General features: G+C 37.7%; 4 protein-coding genes across 5 annotated transcripts in view; 1 reads left to right on the top strand and 3 right to left on the bottom strand.

The window, feature by feature from the left end:
• Positions 1-1,112, bottom strand: part of rab27a (RAB27A, member RAS oncogene family) — a 67,387-nt gene extending 66,275 nt beyond the window's left edge. The window contains exon 1 of the mRNA XM_082183081.1: positions 912-1,112. The gene's annotated coding sequence lies outside the window, so the exon portion shown is untranslated. The remainder of the gene's footprint in view (positions 1-911) is intronic.
• A 751-nt stretch (positions 1,113-1,863) lies between these two features.
• pigbos1 (PIGB opposite strand 1) lies at positions 1,864-2,942 on the bottom strand. Its single transcript, XM_082183145.1, has 2 exons — positions 2,607-2,942; positions 1,864-2,369 (listed from the first exon to the last, which is right to left on the bottom strand). The coding sequence occupies exon 2, from the start codon at positions 2,314-2,316 to the stop codon at positions 2,104-2,106; it is 213 nt and encodes a 70-aa protein (XP_082039271.1). The 5' UTR covers positions 2,317-2,369; positions 2,607-2,942; the 3' UTR covers positions 1,864-2,103.
• Positions 2,943-3,180: 238 nt separating this feature from the next.
• On the top strand, positions 3,181-11,388 carry pigb (phosphatidylinositol glycan anchor biosynthesis, class B). 2 transcript variants are annotated; one of them, XM_082183014.1, is made up of 12 exons: positions 3,181-3,706; positions 5,231-5,292; positions 5,393-5,510; positions 5,580-5,684; positions 5,788-5,918; positions 8,353-8,493; positions 8,579-8,630; positions 9,271-9,482; positions 9,636-9,700; positions 9,782-9,995; positions 10,770-10,950; positions 11,192-11,388. In XM_082183014.1, exons 1-12 carry the CDS (start codon positions 3,683-3,685, stop codon positions 11,312-11,314), a joined length of 1,428 nt encoding a protein of 475 aa, XP_082039140.1. In that variant the 5' UTR covers positions 3,181-3,682; the 3' UTR covers positions 11,315-11,388. The 2 variants fall into 2 exon arrangements, with proteins under 2 accessions (XP_082039140.1, XP_082039139.1); XM_082183013.1 differs by having other exon boundaries at positions 3,186-3,706; positions 5,163-5,292.
• Positions 11,389-11,488: 100 nt separating this feature from the next.
• Positions 11,489-25,105, bottom strand: part of ccpg1 (cell cycle progression 1) — a 30,533-nt gene continuing 16,916 nt past the window's right edge. The window contains exons 9-12 of the mRNA XM_082182739.1: positions 23,899-24,023; positions 14,966-15,091; positions 13,269-14,587; positions 11,489-12,317 (exon numbers count right to left, since the gene is read on the bottom strand). Of these exons, the coding sequence (XP_082038865.1) occupies positions 12,125-12,317; positions 13,269-14,587; positions 14,966-15,091; positions 23,899-24,023 (1,763 nt within the window). The 3' untranslated portion in view covers positions 11,489-12,124. The remainder of the gene's footprint in view (positions 12,318-13,268; positions 14,588-14,965; positions 15,092-23,898; positions 24,024-25,105) is intronic.

Below are 25,105 nucleotides of genomic sequence, written 5' to 3'. Positions count from 1 at the left end.
GACTGATATTTAAGTCTATAATAAATATTTATTGAAGTAAAGTGTCCCTTCTGCTGTAGTTCTCAAATTTGCGAACATTCAAATATGGTGCATTAAGATGTCTCAAGTATGATGTAAGTGACATCAATGTAATTGGTTCTTGAATATCTCTGGTGGTGACTAAACATTATTGGGGGAAAAAAAAGGAAGAAAGAAAATAGCAGATTTGGAATGACATCAGGGTGAGAAATGTTAATTTTGGAGGGTGAAATATTCCTTGAAGTCTCAAACTTCAACTTTTACTCTGTGTTACAAATAAAGGGTGTCACATTCAGAATACCACTGTTATCATGGTAAATCAATCCACACAGAATAGATCAATTTTGAGTCACAAACATAGTGTCTTACAGTTACTTAAAGTATTTCCAAAATGAAGCAAGGAAGAAAGGAAAATCAATAATTCAGAACAAAAATGATCCCTAAACCAAACATTTCTGACAGGTAACCTGATATGGGAGTGAAGCAGTGTATTTCCCCAAATGAGGCAGGTCAATTCCCAGGACAATTCTTCCTCTTTGAACAGATCATAATTTTAGGTCATGTGTGTTTGAGATGACTACATCTGATCCGGGATAGAGCCACATGTGTGTACAGATAATTCAAACCCATGAACGGCAGCTGTTTATCACTAAACACTCATCATTAGTATGACTAAAGTAACTATAGTCTTAGGACACAACATATGTAAGATGTTTATAAGGTATAAATCTCATCATTAGATACTGCGTGTTTGTTGAGTGAGTCTATAAAAATAAAAAATAAAAATGATCAAAAGACCAAATTGTAAGACTTTAAAATAAACGTGTTGACAAGACATTATCAAACTGGTAGTAACACCCTTTGAAGAGTTAAAAACGAATATATGTACTTACCAGGACAGTGACCCGAACGTCTGTTAATCTCGTTGGATTTTAAAAGCTCTTTCGAAAATATTAAACCAACGGAGAACAGGTACAAAATGTGTGATACTTTTGCAGCGATGGACACTTTGTTTCCTAAAGTTGCTCCCACACCTACATAAAGCACCAGTGCGTGTGTACGCGGCCGTTCAGTGACGCAATACTTCCCGTGCAGCAGCGCCAATCCGTTTAGCTCATAATTATTAATTAGGTAAGGGCTGACGTTGCTTAGAGATCTTCCTAGAGCGTTGAGCGACCACCCCATCAAATAAAGTCATTAATATTATGAGCCCAGCCTCTACCATAAAATCAGCCAATCATGAAGTACTGTCGGACGAACGTTGCGTTCTAAATATTCATAAGCCAAGCCTTCGCCATAGTAGGATGCGTTCGTTTGCGCCACTTCTTCTGTTAAGAACACGAAAAAAAAGGGGGGAAAAAACAAAACCTTCTAAGCCTTAAATTGATTTAACTAGTGCCAGGCTTTGTTTTTTTCATTTAGAATAATGTTTTAAATACGCACAAATAGTGCAACAGGAGAGTACTCTTTCAGAGCCGTAAGTCTGTGTGTAGCGGCATCTGGTGGTATGACGTCAAAGGTAGCTTCTATCAGTGAATGTTTACACATTTTTGTAAAAAAAAAAAAAAAAAAACATTATCTTGTGTGTGTATTAATATAAGATGCTTTTTTTTAAAGGGTGACTTTTTAAAAAAAAACATTTTGTCAAGGGTCTACAGATGAAAAATAGCCTTTTTGGCTAATTTGGCCACATTTACATCTACGTATGTTTATTAATGTGCACTGCCCCTGTAAACAAATGTAAAAGTAAATGATGACAGAATTTTTATTTTGGGTAAACTATCCCTTTAAGCCTAAATATATATTATATTCTAACTTTACTATTGCATATAAAATACTAATGTATACATGCAACTTCGCTAGTTTTATTGCAAAAGGAAAAAAGCCATTTATCTAAACAAATTTACTGTCAATACAGTATACAGACAGTGCATCCATAAATGAACAGAATGGTGTAGAATTGTTTTTGCTTATTTGCAGTGACAATAAGGCATTTTATTTAGAACCTTTTAGTGGTCATTTACAAAGTATATGAAAATAACAAGCATTTAACATTAAAACTCTCACACAAACTCTTGTTCAACATCAGTCTTTGGTTGCAGATGCATTTGCTTGTACTTCTTGTTGGGTGGCTTCCGCTCTCTGCTCCTCTGAGTCTGGTTTGAGGTCTTGATCTGGTGCAGTTGCTGGAGGTTTTCTGGGTGCCTCAAATATAGGCCTGTATATATACACACCTCCCACCACTCCAACCAGAGTAGCAACTGCTATCTGATTAAAGGGAATCCGTCTTCCAAACATGATCTTATGTTATGAAGGAACACAGCCCATTAGAGACACAAAACATCCCACTCCTGAAAAGAAAAAAAGAAAATTCAGTAGTTACTACATATTGTTTATCAGATCTTCTGTTAATAGTATTTTGCATATGCATTAATGATGTATAATTGCACAATCTGTACATTACAGTACATCAGCGTGTATTGTAGATGACAATATTCACTTAAACATTGAAGCTTACGCAGGAACATTACGATAACACTATACCACGTCAAATTTTCTAACGTCTAATTACTGTTTTTCTTACTCACCCTGATGTTTTCAATATTTTCCAAAATGTAACTGAGTTTTGACAGACGTGAACAGTCAAAACCATTGACAAAAAAAAAAAAGGTTAAAGCACATGTAAGACAAGGACGAACGAACGACTACGGCAACACGCAGGCCAAATGCGACGTGTAGGTTACATTTCCGCCTTTTTTTTTCTTTTCAAAATACATTAATAATAATGTTTCAGAGCCTATTTAATGAGCCACGAAACATATGTAAATTAACCTAAAACTATTATAAACATTACATATTAAGCGTCACAAAACCTGCATTTATGTCCTTAATACATAATTCATGAGGTACTGTGGGACGGTCGCCATCATAGGTATATATACGTAGATCCACATTGCACCGCTTCGGACACGTAGGTGCTCCCGCCATCTTGCAACGGTCAGCGTGCCGACACTCACAGTAAGAATCAATGATGCCACATTATAGCACAGCTTCTGGTTGTGAAACCGTCGAGATTTAAATTCCCGAAGAAATGGGATAACCTTTCACATGTGAGAATGTCTTGGTTTGTGTTTTTATAAGTATTAAAACAATAGTACAATAGTTATTTGCTGAGGTACTGTTAATGTTTTTACTTTAACTATGGTTACTTTTTAATGTAGTGTCAGCTGATGTCTTCGTCTTCTTGTATTTGTGTTAGTTCAGCAAAATCATCTGCTGGAGTCTATTTCGTGTATAGATATGAATACATGCGTGACGCGTCTAACTACGGTTGCAGACGCTCAGTCGATTGTTCACGGACCGCTCCAATATGGCTTACGAGTATTGATGAAACGGCCGCTAATTAGGCATCTATGTTTATAACTCTACGAGACACCATGACCCAAACACGGAAATGAATCCAGGTTCCACATTTAAGGCAGAAAGCACTTAGTAAAAGCGCCAGAAAATGAACATTTACAGTCGGAGTTAAAATGCTGAACATTGAACCCCATTTGAGGTTAATGTGGCGACATGGAAAAGATTCGAGAGCGCTTCAAACAGAACAAATCCTCATGTGAATCAGTGAGACTGAGGAAGAGGAGCTCCATTCTGTACAGCACAGATGACAGGAGACCTCAAACACTTGGTGAGAGTCCTGAACCTGGGGTTTAGACTCACTTTACAGCCAAAAGTGTTTTAATGGGAAGAAAATCATATAATAGATAATAACCATTTCATTAAATTAACATAAATTGGCTGGATTCTGGGAACTGTAACATGAATATTGCTTTCTATAAATAGACAGTTTTGCGCACATAGATCGTTCATTTAATATATATATAAAACATGAATATTGTTTAAATACTGTAAACCATTACATTTTGACATAATAATCCTAAAGATATTGAAGTATATTATTAAGACAATTAAATATATTTCCCTATTCCCTCCCAAAATTACTGCCAGCAATAAATAATATTATTATTAATAATAATAAATATGTAGGCTATTTAAATAGTATTTATCATATATTTATTTAATTGCATTTAAATGGTAAAGTATTTATAATGATTGTGTGTTTGTATTTCTGAAGTGGATCTTTTAGAAAGCTATTTTTTTTAAACTGCAATGAATGTCCAATGAAACTCACATTAAGAATAAATTAGAAATTGAAGACTACAATTTCTTTCTTTTTTTAATAATTTCATTATTAAATATATCTGTATATCAATATTTATGTATCAATATTATGTATTCTTTATTAGTATTCATAATCACTTGTATTATCTTATGAAGTTTAAAATGTATGAGTTAGACTCATGGACACGTGTTTAAGGTTCATATTTTAGACACAGGGAGGGGAGCTGGGAGAGTTACATATTTTGCCTAGAGGTATGTGTGCAATGCAACGTTCACTGAGCAGAGATATGATACATCAAATGTGTACAGTTGGTCTGTTCTTTACAAGGAAAGGAATGTTTTTCAACTGATGCAAATGTACCACGAATGTATACACCGAGGTATTGTTTCTTAATATGGAAAGTGGATTGTACCATGTGTAAGCATGAGGTTCCATTACGTAAAAATATGTTTCATTTTTAAACATAAGCAACATGTTTTTCTACCTTACAAGGAAGTTGAAAGTCGCTCGGTGGTGTATATAAGCTCAATCCTTACTGTACTGACTCAGAGAAACAAAGGCATGAGGGGGTGAGAGGGAGGAAAAACATAGAGGCATGAGGGGGTGAGGGAGGAGAAACACAGAGAAACCATTTACAGCTGGCATGATGGGATGAGGGGATAGAGAAATGGGGAACAGTCTCTGGAATGAAGACCACCTCCCATGTCTAGCCTTATTCTTTTATGCTTGTTTCTCTCCTATGTCTGATACATGTATAAAATAATAAATAGAGATCTCTTGGCAAAATATCTGGTGTAGCTTCCGTGATTCAACAATAATAGGGAAAATCATGATTTTCAAATCTACAGAATTAGTGCTACAACTAAAGTAAAGTAAAACATCCATTATATTAATCAGCATTATATTGGCCATCAGTGACCCAGCTTCTACTATCTGCACCTGCTAACTGTCATTTCTGCAGAATTCTTTGGCATCAGTGTCTCAGTTTTCACTGTCATATTCCGCCTGCTCAACTGCCTCCTTGTTCAGACCAGCTTCGTCCCAGATGAGTACTGGCAGTCCCTTGAGATTTCCCATCGAATGGTCTTCAGATATCCTTGCTTATGGCCTGAACTGCAAAAAAGTAGTTTAGTTTTAATATAATACTTTAGAAACATTCACTGTAAATGAAATCCTTAACCTGTTTCTCACTTATGGCTACGAGACCTGGGAATGGAAGGAAGGCATCCGAGGATACTCTTATCCTCTCCTGTTCGCTCTGATGTATAAACTCCTGGATCTGATGAATTATGACACAGCGTATCTATTGGTAAGACTTCAGTGTATTATATTGACAGCAAGTGTAATGTTTTCTTAACATGTTTACCTGTTTTTGCAGGTGTTTTTGCCACGTGTTTTCCAGGCACTGCTGGCGGCATATGCCGACGTGAAGCTGTACCACCTCATCCTGCAGTGGGAAACCCCAGATGTAGCTAAATGGACAGTAAGATGATGTTCCCTTGATAATCATCAAGCAGATACACAAACAATGCATTAAGCTTGAATGCTCTGTGTTCGTTCCACTCAGTTCTGCTGTGTTTTCTTAGTGTTTCTGTCAGCTGTGTTCATGGTTCACCTGGTACTGCTGCAGTCGGACTCTGACCAACACCATGGAAACGGTTCTGAGCACCCTAGCACTTTGCTTTTACCCATTACCCGGCTCCAAAATGCACAACAGGTGCATAATTTAGTGTCCTATCTACACACTAGAGCTGCACGATTCTAGATTTATCCAGATTTATTTGTTTTATATAGAAATCACGATTCTCCCAAAACAAAATAACATGTAATTTTCTAGGGGTTTCGATAAAATGTTAATTGCTGCAGTCTATTCAAAAAAACATTTATTTAATTTGAATGATAAAAAAATAAAAAATAAACTTTTTGAATGAATTATTCAATGAGTCACTCATAGAGACTAGATTGTAACACTCAACTAATTAATGTTCTTTTTAAACAGCTGTGTTACTATAAACGCACAAGGGGATCTTTGGAATGAAAGCAGTAATCACAGATACCACAAAACTTCAACAATGTCACATACTCAATGCTTTCTTAAACAGATAAATATGCCTAAGAAAAAGATGTAAAGAAGTTGATAAGGCACACAGCAACAAGCAAATATTCAGACGGCGCTGAACATCATCAACAAAAGACTCACCCAACAGTTCAATTGAATGACGCGCTTAGCGCAGTATATTATAAAGGAATCAAATATCCCGTGCAACCCCACATTTCCCCCTTTCTTGTCCCAGTCCACAAAATTAAACTAAAAGTTCCAACTCAATGAAACCTTCCAGGCTGGCTCAGGAGCGCGCTACAGTCTTTCCAACCAGGAAACAGTTAGTCCACGAGATTAATCCTTTGTCGGAACGTAACGAAAAAACGTAATCCACAACAAAAAAAAAGGAAAAAAGTAGAGCGTTGATCCAGTGGTATACCACGCCAACAAGATACAAAAATGAAGCTGATCTCACCAGCTCCGTAGATCGTCGGACAATGTTAACTCACACAGTTGGCAAGTTTGGGTCCGAGCACGTCCTCTTACCAGAGATGCGCACACGAATAAACAGTCCAGGTGGTTGAATAAATTTCTGTCCTTCTCTCCCCCATTAAAGCAGTCTCGTTAACGTATCGTTTGACCAGGCTCTCAAACCATAAGGAACAGGCTTTAAATCTCTATAGCTGCAGCAAACAATACTGGCGCCATCTGTTCAAAACACACCCTCCTTTGCTGATTCTCTCCACCCCCTTAAGTAAGCTTGAAGGCGCCTCCATAGGAATTGCGGGCGGCCAAGGCCTTAAAGAGACATCCCACATTCTTACCCAAAATACACAGTGGAAACTAAATATATTACACAGGAATATATACCAGTATCATTCATCATACATAAACATTATATGTAACCAATGTAATACGTTCTGAGCAACCATAAGCGTTCCTGTTCCAAAGGAACACTTAAATTAAAGTGACAGTGTCACAAGATGAATCAGCGTTTTTGAATGAATCTCTTGAATGGATGATTTAATGACAAATACATTAAGTCACTTGCCGTCACCTACTGGTGTAACGATGTAATGGATACAATCTTTATTTGAAGCTCTATTTTGATCGCTATCGTAGACATCAGTGTTTATATCTGAACTATAAACCTATATCCCAGTACTTCTGTGATCATTTGAATGTTTGTAACACAGAAATGTTGATACTGTGTGGTTGAAAAGACTATTTGTTTCTATAGACTATAGGCTGTTTCATACCTATAAATGACAACTGTTCTCCCTGTCTCAGCAGCAGCACCAGCGCAAATTTGAAATTGTACCTGTCAAAGGTTTAAACGTAGGGTAGGCAATTTTGCTAAATCTCCAAAGCCACGCCCCCAAAACACATGAACACGCACAGCACAAAGCACTACGAGACACAGTGTTAAATCACCTCATGTCCCAAAGAACGTAAACAACTTGAAGAGTGCTGACTTGTACCACCTGACTGCTGCAGATTCAGTTCAGCATTTACAGAAATGCATAAATCCGAGTCTGAGGATGGGAAGAGCTCTGGCTAGAACGTCACGGGTTGCCATCTCCTAATTACAGTAGTTTTGGCATGAACTTGTTGTTTTGGTTCAGGAGGAACTGTAAAAGGTGGCTGCTGTTTGTTTGCAGCGCTCAGTGACTGTCCACAACTCTGCATAGCCTCATGGAACGCGCTGATGACGTGTGTTCTCTGCGTGAGCATTTGGAGATATGCAAATACATACGTTGACAGGCAGGTAGGACATCATATCTTTGCATTCGGACCAAATGCAATGATTGGGCGAACATTGTTTGGTCCTGAGACTTCCACAGAAGATGTACTGTATGTACATTTTATAATATTTAGATCACTTCTATTATTGTTTGCTATCAGAATGTGAAGAGTTTCAACCAGTATAACAAAAAAGTGTTTATGAAAAACATTGCCTACCCAACCTTTAACAGACAGCAAATCGTTGTCATTTAGGAATAAGATTGCGATCGTTTAACGATTAATCGTGCAGCTCTACTACACACTAGTGATTGCACAAACCTTTCAGACTCATAGATTAAACTTTTTCATTTTCTCTCCTTTTTAGCTGGAAGTATTTGTGTCTGGTGTCCTTGGCCGTAGTCATCCGTCCCACAGCTCTGATCGTCTGGCTTCCTCTGCTGTTCTATCATTTCTGTGGGGAACAGAACAAGCTGAAGCTCATCACACAGCGATGCATTCCCATTGTGTACATGTTGCATTTGTTTTCACTTGTAATTTGGATACCAGCAATAGTCTTTGTTAGGTCATGAATGTTTCCATCATTTGTGCAGGGCTCTTGCACTGGCCGTCTCGACACTGATAGACTCTGTGTTCTATGGAAAGGTATTTTTTACTGCTTTTACAGACTTTCTGATTGAAAAAATAATGTGTATTTCTCTACTGAACAAAAAGCCCAAGACACCAAACGCATTTTTTTATTTCAAACACTACTGGTTTTGAAGGGATAGATAGTGTTGCTCACAAAGTCCGTAAAGATCATGATGTCATATTTCAAACCCAAATCAAAAGACGTGAATCAGTGTAATTTTAATATTATAATATAAATAACAAATACTATTATAGTATTTATTAATATTTTTCATTTTCAATTTACTTTTAGCTATTTGCTTTTGTCATTTTATCACTTTCTATTTAACTTTTTTTTTTTTTCATTTCAGTTTTAGTAATTTTAGCACTTCAACTAAAACTTAGTTGCATTTAAGTTTGTCATCTAATATTTTGTATTTGATCTTATTTCAGCTTAATTTTTTTAATTAACAAAAATGTTTTTAAAATAGTTTAAGAATAACAATGACATGAATAAGGAACTGCATTTTTCATAAAAAATAATAAAGTCTGATATTAGGATATATATAAATATAAAATAAATACCGAAACTGAAAACATGAAGCTTTCAGGCTTTGATTGAAGTATGAATTGCATGTATTATCAGAATGACCATCATGTGTTTGTATTTCTGAAGTGGATCTTTGTCCAGTGGAACTTCCTGAAATTTAATGTGCTGCACAATGTGGCGGAGTTTTATGGAGCTCATCCGTGGCACTGGTACTTCACTCAGGGTCTGCTGGTCGTGATCGGACCTCACTTACCGTTCTTCATGCACGGATGTTCACTGGCCACCAAAAAGCACAGAATCCTGCTAATAACCATCTTATGGACTACAGCCATTTACAGGTGCACTGAGAAAATCTGTAACACTTATCTAGAGACAACATATCATATAGTCAGGCCAAGATGCCATAGCATTGTGTCAGCAACTTCTGCATGGACAACCATTTACGTTTGTATTTATTTATGTATTTATCTCATGAAATATGCTTTTTGCAGTTTGCTCGCACACAAGGAGTTCCGGTTTATTTATCCAGTGTTGCCATTCTGTATGATATTTTGCGGTGAGTATTTCTTGCCAAGTATTTAGCAGTTTGTGAAGATTTGAAACTGCTCTGAAAGTCTTTGTGTGCTCTAACTGACAGGTATATCTTTAGCGAAGCTACAAGCGTGGAGGAAAACTGCTGCTGGTGCACTGCTGGTGCTCAATCTGTTTCCTGCCTTGTATACTGGTTTAATTCACCAGCGTGGAACTCTGGATGTCATGCATGAGCTGCAACGACTCTGTGACATCAGCGACTCGCAGAACTCAACTGAGCTGCTGTTCCTCATGCCCTGTCACTCCACACCACTGTATAGGTGAGCATCTGCATATTCAGAATACAAACATGTTAGAAACAATGTTTCAAGCTTTTATGGCTCATATAGTATGATGTAGTATGAATATGGAGGAAAAAAACATTTGCAATTTGGTGCAGTTGCTGACATTTATATGACCAAAAAGTAATATGAACAACTTTGCAACAACTTGCATAAAATGCATTTAAATATCAGTTGTCGCTCAATATCTGCTAATATGTATTACATAATGATATTTAAATGCTTAGTTTTATGATCAAATCTGTAGTTTTAAAACAAAATGCAAAGCAATACAATGTTTAAGGGGTGAACAAATAAACATTAATCAGAGCCCTGATGTATCATATTTGATACTAACTCAACATGATTTTTCAAAAAAAGAAGAAAAAAAAAGTGTATGGATAATCAAGTAAATCTAAGTTGTCTAAGTCCAGTAAGTGTTCGTCTTGAAATATTACTAGCAATATAAAAGAATCAGTAAAGATTTCACAGCAAAAAAACAAAACAAAACAACAACACGTGAACCACGACCTGAATGTAGCCCTATATGGTTTTGCAATTATCCTAAAAGGCCTTTTACTTGCTAAAAAAGCAATCAATCACATGATAGAAGGCATGTGGTAGATTTTGTACAGAACAGTTTTTTCAGCAAAGTTTTGATCATGTTGATCATTTAGACGCCTTAGAAATTACATATCAAATACGATACAGTAGGCTTTATAGGGTTAAAGCAATATGATGATGTGACATCATGGTTCCCCTTGTGTTTTCTAGTCACCTGCATTGTCCCCTCAAACTGCGTTTCCTGGAGTGTCCACCTGATCTCACAGGAAATGAGGAGTATGTGGATGAAGCAGCCGTGTTCTTTTCCAACCCTCTTCACTGGCTCAAAACATCCTTTCCATCTCAGTCGACGTTACCATCACATATAGTGCTGTTTGACTTCCTGGAGAAGGTAAAAGATCAAAAGCAGTTAAATGTAGTCAAATTAAATCACTTGATGTTTACACTTACTGAAGAAACCTGAGGTAGTACTTCTCTGCAAGTCGTAAATCCAATTGCTCACGTGATTTGAGGAATCATTTTTGTTTGGACCGCAAATGCTGCAGGACCTACAGTTTAATACTTCATTTTAGAGGTTTGATTAAATACTTCACTTATTTTCTTGAGACTAATTTTGTTTCTTTCTCTTTTAGGAGATTGCAGCATTCCTGGAGGAAAACAGATTTACCAAACAAGCTGAACTATTCCACACTCACTTTCCTGAAGGTCGAGTGGGGAAAAACATACTAATATACACCAGAGGATCTGGACTGTAGATTGATTCATTTTTATAGTTTGAAGATGTACAACCGATTGCAAACTTATATAAAGATTTGCTTTTGTTTTGTTACATTGTCTCTAATTTCACACCAGAATCACAAACACTTTTCCAGTGTAAAATCCAGATCTGTTTTTAGCTTAATATGTCAAAGCAGGAAAACAATTACCAATGAAGCATAGAAAGACTTTTATTCTACAGTTTAAGTGCAACATTAAGCAGTTAAGTGCATTTGTGTTCAATTACATTAGAGCAGATGACTAGTGCATCTTACAACTGTTACAAAACAAGGAATGTTACTTAGCCGATAACCACACACAAAAAAAGAGGGGGGAAATAGTGAACTAACAACTGATTAGCATGCTCAAATAAAACAGCCAAGTGACAACCAGTCAAACCAGACCACTTCAAAGTTACCTTTATAATGATGCGTAATCTTTTAATTATTTTAAATCTGAACATCTGAGCTTTTTTTCAATATCATTTATTTTGATTGGTTATTTGTTCCTAAGCAAACTGGAACATACGTTTTTTTGTTTAGAAAACCATAGTAATGAATTATTTAAAATGACACAATACAAAGTGCTTTTTGGTTACTAGCCCGAATCAAAATAATTTACCCACTTGGTATGCGTTCAAAACGATTTTCCATCACTGTAGTGCAGAAAGAGAAACACACTAGAATCATTCAACCAGCATTAGAACAGTATTTTACATGTGCAAAAATCCAAAGCATTCTTTAATCTCCTCCAAGATAAAACAAATGCAAAAAAAAGGAGCAATATTACAAAGAACTAAAATGTTTCTTTTAATATTTGGGATCGAAGGGCATGGGACCCAGCTCTATTTTGACATCTGTGAACTGCCGATTGGGGTCGTGTTCTGATTGGCTCCATTTCTTCGTTCTCTGAGGCCGAGGTCGTGGCTGCTGATGCTTCCTCTGTTGCCGCTGACAATGACCCCATGCTTTACCCTTCGACCCTGGCGCTTTGAAGGGACGACTGTAAATTTACAAACAGGAAATTGTTTAGGGTTTGCCACAAAGCCTCATGCGTGTCAACATGCAGACTCTACTGTTTCTCAGACCTACAGACAGAGAAGCAACAGAGATGAACATGGTTATGAACATGCTAAATGTAGTACAACATGCTAGTATGTACTAAAAATGATTACAGACAAGAAATCACCCATCACTGGCTCTATTCCGGGTTCAAATGTTCACTTTTCACAATCCAACCCCAACCGACCCTTTGCTAAACTCCTCCTCATAAACATTACTGGCCAGTGGCCAATTCTCCCTTAAGGACTGTTGCTATCCACCATGTTATCAGACAGGCTTTTGCATTTCTCTAATACAAGTCTATATGGACAATCTGTGTGTTTTGATAGTTTAAAACAGAATTTTACAGATATTATCTAAAAAAAAAACAATAAATATTGCTCTTTTATAGTAGTGACACAATGTATCCAGAGAGGACACAGTGTTTTTTAAACACAGTGTTTGGTTTTTAAATTAAAATATAAAAAAAAAAAAAACTCAAAATATTAATAAATACAATTTTATATACGAAGTACATAAAAAGGTCATAAAAATAAATAACACTGGCCTGTGGATTTAACTCCGTTGCCTTCATTCCCAAATAAACAATTATAACATCAGTATACGAACACCTACATTTGCCAAACTATAGTACTTTTACTACCTTTACATAATTTTATGTACTTATCAATTTAGATTATTTTTAAGCGTTGATATTTACTAAAAAGTTACCGTAGTTAATGCGTTGTGAAACAGAGCATAATGAAGAATCCATTCCTGATGGATAAAATGTAATGTGCAAAGTAATATGCAAATTATGGAAGTAAAGCAGGCTCATGTTTATAACTCCACTAGCAATATCTCCAAAGTTTAGTAACAAAGAAGATTATTTCAACACCACAAAATGGCTTACCTTGGCCCAAAGTATTTTAAGTACGTATCTCCAAATATGTGCCGGTATATGTAGTCGTCCAGATCCTCAAACACATCATCGCTGAGACTGTGATATTCATCAATTTCCTCAAGGTAATCCTCAACGCCACTAACAAAGTCCGTAAACAGCATCTGGTCGTGGATGAAGACGCCGTTATGGAAGAAATTATTGATGAAGTTCTCCAGCTCTCTCCAGTGGTGGAAATGGCTGACTTCTTTATGCAAATAACTGCGCAGAAGTTCGTTAAACTCATCCGCACGAATGGGGTCCATGGCCTTATTGAACAGACTCATCGACTCCTGATACGCACAGTCAAAAACACCCGAACAGCCTTTGAGTGACATTTTCTGACCCATAGTGGTGTAGGCTTTCTGATTACCAGGTTTGCGTGTGTTGCGATCGGCGGGAAAGAAAGAGTCAATGGTTGATTTGCGAGGATGTCGGTGTAAAGGTTTCTGAGGCTGCCAATCTTCGGCACGTTTGTTTCCTTGCTCTTGCTGAAACGTTTGATGCTCGGGTTTCCTGGCTTGAAACCTCTTTTCATGGTTGAACACGTTCGAGGCAGAGTCTTTAAAATGCCTGAACGTGGATTTAACGGAGTCGGAAAATTTACGGAGATTTTCTTTAACCGCCTCTTTGGCCTTCTTGATCTGCTCCTTTTGATGGTGCACAAACTCTTTGGTGGAATTCTTCACAGCATCAAACGTTTCTTTCACCTTTCCTAGCATCCCATCCTTGGGAATCTTGGTCTTTGCATCCCTGTCACCCTTGGCTCTCTCCTCCTTCGACTCCACGTACAGTCTCTCCCAAAGATCAGAGCGCTGCTGCTCAAACTTCAACTTGTTTTCGAGCTCCTGAAGTTGAGCCTGCAGTTCTTCGGTCTCGGGATCCGTCTTGCCCTCAACATCCTCCTCTTTCTGACTCATTTGCTCCAGTTCTTCCTTCAGCTTGTCCGTTGCCTTCCGCTCTTTATCGAGCTCTTTCCGCAACACCTGAGCCTCGGCCATCAGTGCTTCCCTTTGGCTCATGAAGTTGCGTAATTTCTGTTTCTCCTCCTGCAAGTAGCCCTTCAGTCGCTGGTTCTCAGACAGGATTGAGTCGGTCCCGGCTCCTCTCTCCTCCAGCTCTTGGATCTGCCCCCGCAGGTACCTCAGTTCCTCCTGCAGGGCTGAGAGAGATGCCTCTTCTCGCTCCAGAGTGATTTTAAGGTCCTGGTTCTCCATGGTCAGATCTTTTTGCCGAGACTCCATCTCACTCTTGGTTTGCATCAGTTGCTCATATAAATCTTGTTTTTTGGCCTGCAAAAAGGAAGCCAAACTGTTAATGTGTCAAGTCCATTATACAACCAAGTTAACTAAAACTAAAACCACATTTTTGTTACTTTAAATTAAATTAAATATACAAAATATTTTTTTTTCAGTTAGTTGTCAAAGGAACATTTCTCATTTGAATTAAGTTTACATTGATGTACTAAAATAACTAAAACTAAAACTGAAATAAAGGTAATAAAAACTATAGATATATAAAAAAAAAAAAATCATTTTTCAGTTTCAAAACAAAAAACGTATCTCAATCATACTAAAATAATACTAACAAAAACCAGTAAAAATTGGTGAAGTTTGTTGCAGCTAAACTTTGTTTTTAGTTAAAGCAAGACGTTAATGGAGACATGTTACCTGTAGCTCTTCCTGTTTGACTCTGAGATGCTGGTTTTCTTTAGTTATCTTATCCATGATGCTTGTGAGGGACAGCACCATGTCTTGCTTTTCTTCTAGATTTTCTCTTAGATTTTCAACCACTTCCTAAATGCATAGAGACAGGGCCGTGAGAATGGACATCTATTAAATTCTACTCTTCTGTTCAAAAGTTTGGGGTCGGTAAGACTGAACATGTTTTAAGGTTTCTTATTCACACCAAGGCTGCATTTATTTGATAAAAAAAATACAGTTAAAAACAGGAATATTGTAAAATATTATTGACATTTAAAATAACATGTTTTCAATTGTAATATATTTTAAAATGTAATTAATTTGGCTTGAGAGAGCCAACTTACTGAAATCCTATTTAAACTTATTATTATTCTTCTGACAATTACATTTCTATATGTATCTCCTCCTAGAGCTTTAACTCTACATACTCCAAACTCGGCTCAGACACTCAAACTGATCTGACTCGGTGTGCTCTATCTTTTCAGACTGATCGGACTTACGGTTTTCCTACAAATGACGATCAAAACTCGGAAAAACTCCCATTGACTTTTCATTGTGGAATGTTTTCAGATTCAAACTCACCAACCGACAAAAATTCAAATCTAAACACCTTGAAGACTAAACCAAACTGCCGTTCTATACTATATTAGCCAATGAGACTCATTTAAACTAATAAACTCTAAACTCATACACTAATAAACTAATTAACTTATTTTAATAACTAATTAACTAATAAACTCATGAATTCATAGACTTATGAAGTCTTAAACTCATAAATAAACTCTGAACTCTAAACTCATTTAAACTTATAAACTCTAAACTCAAAAACTCGTACACTTATAAACCCATCAATTTATACACTTATAAACTCTAAACTCAAACTCTGAGTGTGTGTGTGTCTGAGTGAGTGTGTGAGCGAGGTAGTCTGAGTGAGTGAGTGAGTGAGTGAGTGAGTGAGTGAGTGAGTGTGTGTGTGTGTGTGTGTGTGTGTGTGTGTGTGTGTGTGTGTGTGTGTGTGTGTGTGTGTGTGTGTGTGTGTGTGTGTGTGTGTGTGTGTGTGTGTGTATCTAACTTATCTATCTATCTATCTATCTATCTATCTATCTATCTATCTATCTATCTATCTATCTATCTATCTATCTATCTATCATAAACTTCAAACTACTTTAAACTTCAAACCACTTTAAACTTCTTAAGTTTAATGCTTCCAGCTCCCAAACTTGAGTACCCTAGCAACCGTTTTGCAAGATATGCCATAGGCGTAATTTGCGGGTGGGACGGGTGGGACATGTCCCCACCACTTTTTACTAAGGTCTATATTGTCCCCACCACTTTTGAAACATCTCGCGGCACGAATGTACCGATACAAATAAATAAAACATCTCCAGTTAACTAGCAGAGCATTCATTCAGTTCGTTTGTTAAATATAAGGTGATATAGCGCTGAAATGTGTTGTTTTTTTAAATCAAGTGATCAAAGTGCTCGTTGCCGCTGCGATCAGTTGCCGCTACTGTGTTCTCTTGTGGCTCGCGCACAGTAACAACACGCGACAACAAGACTCTATTCGTTCCGGTGAAATTACAAAACAAAATGCATAAAAACATATCCTTGCCTGATATCCAACCACGGATAAACATAATCGGTTTTGATGAGAAAAATTAAAAATAAAATAAAAAACCTATATGTGTGCAGCTTAGAACCCAGAACCTCTGACACGCTTGGCAAAAGTTCTGCCACTGGACCATTTAAAAGTACTCTTTACCTAACGGATCTATGTATTTATTCACGTGTAAATTCTCACCACAAACAACATATATCAAACCTCATTAAACGACAAATTAAACCCAATGTACTATTTAAATCGATTGCTGGACATCGTAATGTTATTGTACATACATCTGATTTATGATTTTGCATCCCCCCGTCCCACCCACTTTTTAAAACAAAGTTACGCCACTGCGCTATATCTCTGTATCAGAACATATAAAGATGAGGTTTGGCTCTTTTGACTCATGCTAGCAAACAGCACTTCCAACATGCTACACATGCTAGCAGTGAATAGCTACATGCTAATAGCGATTAGTTAAAGGAACACTATGTAGCTTTTCAACCTTCATAATATATTTCCAAGACTCTTGTGAGTGTACATCGACTTACAATAGGTTGAATGACACGTCTGCCATAGCCTGACGGGGTCTGTATCGCTTTTACTGGCACTACGTGGTTCGGGTCGTAACCCTAGCACAAAAAGAACTACAAAATTCGACTGCTTTACGGCATACGTCACTTCCCCCACCACTTCCTCAAATTTGGACGTGAGCGTTTATATACTGTCTATGGACGTGAGAGGTCAACCAGCGTTTGTTTTCGGCTTTCGTGCGTATGTTTTTGTCATGGGGGCTGTTTACACCTGGCCACTTCATGCGTTTTCTCAGATCGGATAGCTATCTGATCGTGAAAAGAACAGGTGTAAATGTCCTCCGAAACGCATTCAAGACGGATTTGAATCCGATCGCTCAAACCACTTCAGGAGGTCTGAGACGCATTCCAGACGAAACTGGACAAGTGTGCATCTGGTTGTTGAAACCACATATGTAAATTGTACTCCTCCCAAAAATGTTAAAAAAAAAATTATAAAAAAACGTGTGAGAGCGTGTTATGTTATTGCCAGATATGACGACGCTAGTGGAACACGCATTAGCGCAGCTGAGCATCGATTCATCAAGCCAACGTGCAAACTATCGCAAATCAAAGTGAAAGTAAGTCGCAGACGCTTATCACACAATCATCATCATTAAAAGTAAAGAAACGAAATGATCTTACCAGGGCTGTTACTGCTCTCTCTTATTGCTGTCTTTGATTTTGAAATTTTAGCTGATGATCAATAAAATGCAGCTCATATCTGTTGCTTTCGGTGACGTGCACTCCATTAAATCTGCATATAGCGCGAGAATTGAAGATCGGATTTAAATCCGTTTCGCAAAAACACATTTATGTGACCAGGTGTAAATGGAATCGTTTTGATAAATCAGAAATCCGATCTGAGAAAATGCATTTAGTGGTCAGTAAATAAATCTCTTATCTGTAAACTTGTTTGCATTCTATGTTGTATGTTGTTGCGCTTGCTTGTAGGCTAGTATGTCATTTTTTTACGATGCTGTTCATTCATCCATTGCTGATAATTAGACCAGTCCAATAATTTCCACTTATGTCTAGACAGCTTTTGATTATCAGAGCTGTTAACAGACTTGCTAACAAACACTCGTTTCTCTTACGTGTTTTTTGCGTTATGTTTTATTGCCTAGCTTGCCTCACGAACTAGTTTGCTAGCTGAACTCTTGTGAGGTGTATAATTTATCACGTAGTCCTGAGGGATATCAGACGACGCTGTTGACGTTGATTCTTGCGATTATCATGAGAACAGTTTTCAATATCTCACATAAATATCAAGACATAAATAAGTCTAACGTAGAGGTGGAGGGGTATTTACAACAGTGCAAGTATTCCACAGCGACTCTAGGGGTCGCTGTTTGACAAAAACACAATTTCTCCACAATGTACCTTTAAGTGCTAAATCATGCCAAGATCATGCTAAGAACTCCATAGTAACCATCTGTGACAATTACCAAACACCTAGCAACACCATAGCAACCACCCAGAACACCCTAGCAACCACCTAGCAACACCATAGCAACCACCCAGAACACACTAGCAACCGCCTAGCAACCACCCAGAATACCTTAGCAACCGCCTAGCAACACCATAGCAACCACCCAGAACACCCTAGCAACCGCCTAGCAACCACCCAAAACACCCTAGCAACCGCCCAAAATACCCTAGCAACACCATAGCAACCACCCACAACACCCTAGCAACCACCTAGCAACCACCCAGAACACTCTAGTAACCACCCAAAATACCCTAGCAACCACCCAAAAACAGCCTAGCAACCACCGATAACACCCTAGCAACCGCCTAGCAACCACCCAGAACACCCTAGTAACCACCCAAAATAAGTCAAGTCAAGTCAAGTCAAGTTTATTTGTATAGCGCTTTTCACAATACAGATTGTATCAAAGCAGCTTCACAGTATTAAATTAAAATAATACAACAAAGTTTGTTTCAAGAGGAATTTATTGATTGATAAAATTAAATTAAATATCCCCAAAATATCCCCAACTGAGCAAGCCAAAGGCAACAGTGGCAAGGAACCGAAAAACTTCATCAAGTGACCTAATGGTGTCCTAAAACTCCATCAGGTGACCTAATGGAGAAAAAAAACCTTGGGAGAACCCAGGCTCAGTCAGGGGCCAGTTCTCCTCTGGCATTTATGAGCTAGAGGCCGGATTGTAGTTTGAACTGTAGGATTATATGAATGCCTGGCTAAAGAGATGCGACTTTAATCTAGTTTTAAACTGGGAGAGCGAGTCTGAGCAACGAACAGTATCAGGAAGACTATTCCAGAGTTTTGGAGCCAAATGTGAGAATGCTCTCCCTCCTTTGGTGGTTCTGGATATCCTAGGTATGACCAAAAGCCTTGAATTTAGTGATCTTAAAGAGCGCGATGGATTATAGGGTGATAAAAGATCCGTTAAATAGACTGGAGCTAAGCCGTTTAGGGCTTTATAAGTCAGTAGCAATACCTTATAATTAATACGGAACTTTATAGGTAACCAATGCAGTGATGATAAAATCGGTGTTATATGATCATATTTTCTTGATCTAGTAAGAACTCTAGCGGCGGCATTTTGGACTAACTGTAGCTTGTTTATTGAGGATGCAGGACAACCAGCTAGTAAAGCATTACAGTAATCCAGTCTCGAGGTCATGAATGCATGAACTAACTTTTCTGCATCAGAAACTGATAGCATATTACGTAGCTTAGCAATGTTTCTAAGGTGGAAAAAGGCTGTTTTTGTAACATATGAAATATGATTTTCAAAAGACAGGTTGCAATCGAGTATAACACCCAGGTCTTTTACTGTAGAGGATAAAGTAACAGGACATCCTATGATGTTAAAGTTGTATTGTGCGAGGTTTTGTGGGCGGTTTTTTGTCACTTTTGTGGGCGGTCAAAATACCCTAGCAACCACCTAGCAACACCCTAGCAACCACCCAAAACATCCTAGTAACCACCCATAACACCCTAGCAACCGCCTAGCAACCACCTAGAACACCCTAGCAACCACCCAAAATATCCTAGCAACCGCCTAGCAACCACCCAGAATACCCTAGCAACCACCCAAAACAGCCTAGCAACCACCCAGAACACCCTAGCAACCGCCTAGCAACCCCCAGAATACCCTAGCAACCGCCTAGCAACCATCCAGAACACCCTAGCAACCGCCTAGCAACCACCCAGAATACCCTAGCAACCGTTTAGCAACACCACAGCAACCACCCAGAATACCCTAGCAACCGCCTAGCAACACCATAGCGACCACCCATAACATCCTAGCAACCGCCTAGCAAAAAACGTTCTGCTCCAAACTTTCTCAAGCCAACTTAATGTTTGTCTCGACGAACTTTCACATCTAGTTTATTACTGTGATGCAAAGTTTTCAGCATCATTACTGCAGTCTTCAGTGTCACATGATCCTTCAGAAATCATTCTAATATGCTAATTTCTGCTCAAGAAATATTAATTATTATTATCAATGATAAAAACAGCTGTGCTGCTTCATATTATTTTTGTGGAAACTGATATATTTTGTTTTCAGGATTATTTGATGAATAGAAAGTTAAATATAACAGCATTTATTTGAAATATAAATCTTTGTAACTTTACAAATGTCTTTACTTTCATCCTTGTTGATTAAGTGTTAATATCTTATATACTGCTTGTCAAGAGAGAAAAAAAAAAACGGTCTGATTTAGAAAAGATCCTTGATAATTAGGACAAAAAGTAAATACATTAAAAAACAGAGCCAGGGAATTTAAAGAGTGTGTCTTTGGGATTTTGCATGCAAGGTATAAACCTCTTTAGTTGAGGGGAAAATATTAAAAACCAATAACAACAATACAGCCAAAGTGGTATAAATGTAGAAGCAGGGCTGGACTGGGACAGAAAATCGGCCCTGGCATTTTGGCCCAGACTGGCCCACTACATATGATCATAAACACCACCCATCTTTGCACGCCCTTGAATATGTTTTTGTTCAACTCCTATTCATTAAAACCACTAATGCCATGTAATGAGTGAGTAAACGAGTGAGAGTTAACAGATGAAATAAGTACAAAATTGTAATTTATTAATACAATTGAACTATACTCCACAGTGATGCATCCAAAAAACAAGCTATAAGCTGCATTGGCATAGCAATACCAGTGTTTCTCACAGGATTTTTGGTAAAACTGTGGTGGGTGGACCTCAGTCCTTCTAGGGGGGTTTGGGGGCAGGCACCCCCTAAGACAATTTTGTGCATTTTAATGTTATATTCATCAATCTGGTGAAGTTTGAGGGTTTGAAATTAAAAGCTCCAACCCATATTCAGTGTGCAAATTAAACAAAGAAAAAATCAAACTTTTTTTAGTCAAGTCAAGTCAAGTATATTTGTATAGCGCTTTTCACAATACAGATTGTATCAAAGCAGCTTCACAGTATTAAATTAAAATAATACAACAAAGTTTGTTTCAAGAGGAATTTATTGATTGATAAAATTAAATTAAATATCCCCAAAATATCCCCAACTGAGCAAGCCAAAGGCAACAGTAACAGTGTCTGTCTATATTACACTACTACATAATAATAATTATAATATTAATCTCATGAGAGTAGCCTAATAGCCATATATTGTAAAACAAATGCACTGAAAAATAAAGAAAACTTTCATAATTAGTTTTGTGCTAATTTCTAAACTTGAAAGAGATAAGCACATGATCTTTTATTTTGACGGTAACTGCATCAAGCTTTTATTTTGGCGGAAAACATGGATAAAAACGCGTCTCTTTAAACTTCTAGTAAATTTCTTTAATCGTCAACTATGCAGATGTGGAAATAATGCGTAACTGGGTAATGGGTTCCTACACTCATAGCCAAAGTGTTTTGAACGTAGTTCTGCTTACCGCAGACTCTACCCTTTCTCATCTCTCTCCTGATCCTCCTCACTTTCCTCCTCATCAGCCACGGGAGCTGATGAAGGTCCTGCTGCTGCAGAAAACATATATTTTGACACATTTTACAGCGTCTGCTTGAAGGGCCTGTATCTATTTTTCACGCTATTTCTCTGCACATTCCTTGCGTTTCTTCTCCATGTCTCAGACTGTTTTGACAGATACACACTGACATTGCACACTCACTCAAAGCCCAAAGGGGGAGGTGTTTAAAGATGTGATTGGGCCAGCCCAGTGTCAATCAAGAAAACAACCAATGGGCCGCTGATCTACGCGTTTCATGGGCCGGTCTGTCAGTGGAAAAAAAAAACTAACGCTTACTTTTTTTTTTGACCAATGCATTACACCGGCACTAACCCAGCGCCGTCCATTAAACAAAACAAAACGAATGGGCCGCCGATGTATGAGTTTTATGGGCCGTAAAAAAAAAAAAGTATGAGATGTATCTGCCCAAAAAGCACGTCGGCCCACCGGGCATTTGCCCGGTATGCCAGATTACCAGTCCAGCCCTGTGTAGAAGTGGAAGAATAAAGGAGAACAAAATTAAGATAAAGAAAACTAAATCTCAGCATACAAAGCTGAATCTGAGAAGAAATTATCAGCAGAAAAGCTACAGGATGATGAAAGCTGAAACAAAGTTCACCAATGAGACAAATAGGAGAAAACATAGAGAGGTGTAATCGATCAGAAAATTGAATCCAAACTAGTAAATCAATTTTGCCCATCACTATGCAGAAGCCATGAATGTCAGCTTAAGTCGGTGATGTGTGATGTTATTTTCTTACTTTTACTCTCTGATGGAAGTAAAATAACAACAAACTGCTTACCTGTGTATAGTATGCTTCATCAATAAGGTGTACACTGACTGAGTTTGGTCTTTTTATATCACTGGTAGTCCAGTAAGCCAGTGTTTAAACGTTAAGTTTTTAAAATGTCCTGCAACGGGGGGAATCCTGGAGTGTATGATATGAGGGCAACCCCAGTACTGCAGCACAACGCCACACAAGCATGTTATAACTTGAGGAAACAATGCAAAGGAGAGCAATATATGTCTTTTTCAGATGTAATGTATGTTCTGCACATCGGGGGGAATAACATTATATCTCTTTTGTGGTGTAGATTGCAGCTTAAACGTACACAGGGAAAAGAGTAACCATGAAGACTTTGAATTAAGCATACATGCAGCTTTCGTGTCTTAATCAGCTTTTCTGCATAAATACTGACCCTGATAATCATAACTTACCACTTGCTCCATTTCTAAACGAGTTTTTGTGAATGAATGAATGAATGGCTCAACCTGTTGCTTTGGTTCTCGTCATCACCCGCTTGCACCACCTGCTGGTTAGGTGACTAACGGCAGATGGAGATTAAGCATCAGTACTCTACTGCTATTCCTGCCGTTCCCAAATGTGCAAAGTAGAATATTCAGCCGAATTTGAACCACTCAATTTGTAGAAATTAATTTGTAAAGTAAAATAAAATGGAGTGTTGTTTTTAAACAGACTGAATATTTTGGAAATGAAGCTGATTAAACCATGTTGAATTTCAGCCCCCAAAAATGCAAGCCCTGAAAATACAATGCATTGAATTGCAAGCACTGTTAAAGCAATGCATTTTTTTTTTTTTATTAGTGCAATTCAACATGTTCTCTTCTCAAAGACATTTGTCATTATTTTACTTCCATGATCTCTAGGAAAAAACAAGTCTTTGAATCTAAGTAATAGCTTTTAAATCTGCAGTCTTTCTCAGGCTCAGTGAGCGGACTGAGACAGACAGGACTTACTTACAATGGCCAGTTCTCTCTTGGACGGCACTTCCAGCTCATTCACGCGGCTCTTTTCCACAATCCTCTGCCTCTCCTGAACCTGCATTGTGCCTGGAACACACACACACACACACACACACACACATTCTGATAATTAATACTGTCTATAGTGAACGTATATCAGCAACATTTAACTGGTCACAACCTTTTTCCCACAACCAGGGTTCAGGTTCAGTGGGAAAAATTACAATCTGGACATGCTGTTTTGTATGATATAATCTGTATAATCTCTTGCAAACTTCATTGCTATATGTTGATTTATAGAACACTGTTAGGACTAACACCAGTTCATCTTCAAAATATTTAGCTAAACCAACCTTGTAATGTTTCACACTAGAAACCTTAAAAGTATTCTTTGCAATGTTCCTAGAAGAAAAAGCTATTATGGTTGTTCTGATTTTAATTTTGCTGCCCCTACAGACTGGAATAATTTACAAAAATTACTGAAAATCAATACATATTTTGTTTCAACTATTACGAAATTGGTAATAATGAGTGCTTTGAACAACTTTCAAGTTTTTTGATAGATATTGGATAGCTATATGTATTTTGTGTATCTGTTAATGTAATGTATAGACATAAAGGGGCCTATTTTAATGATCTAAGCGCATGGTCCAAAGCTCACGGCACAAGCACACTTTTAGTAATTTAACGACGGGAAAAATGGTTGGCGTGCCCAGCGCATGGTCTAAAAGGGTTGTCCCTATTCTCTTAATGAGTAATGGCTGTGTTTTGGGCATAACGTGCAATAAACCAATCAGAGTCTCATCTCACATTCCCTTTAAAAGCCAGTTGTGCTCACGCCATGGCGAATTCGCTATTTACATGGCGGAATTTGCAAGCGGAAAAACTGAACGCTTCTCTAGCGAGGAAATGGATCTACGGGACAAAGTGTACGAGCGTTGTGCTATATAATAATTTTTTTGTTGTTCTTTGAATTAGTCAATTATTTTAAATAAAATTAAAATCATTCATTATTTCATTATTACATAATGATTTAATTTCTATAGGCTATATTTTTTAGCAGACTTTTTTTTTTTCCAGTCCTGGACTCGGTCTTGACTCGGACTCGAACCTTTTTGGACTCGGTCTTGTCTTGGACTCGAACCTCTTTGGACTTGGTCTTGACTTGGACTCGACAAGTCCTGGTCTTGGACTTGTCTTGGACT

Source organism: Leuciscus leuciscus (assembly GCF_965113295.1).
Source record: "Leuciscus leuciscus genome assembly, chromosome: 10".
NCBI lineage: Eukaryota > Metazoa > Chordata > Actinopteri > Cypriniformes > Leuciscidae > Leuciscus > Leuciscus leuciscus.
Note: the sequence above shows the minus strand (reverse complement) of the source record. Positions and strands in the feature narration are given on the sequence as shown.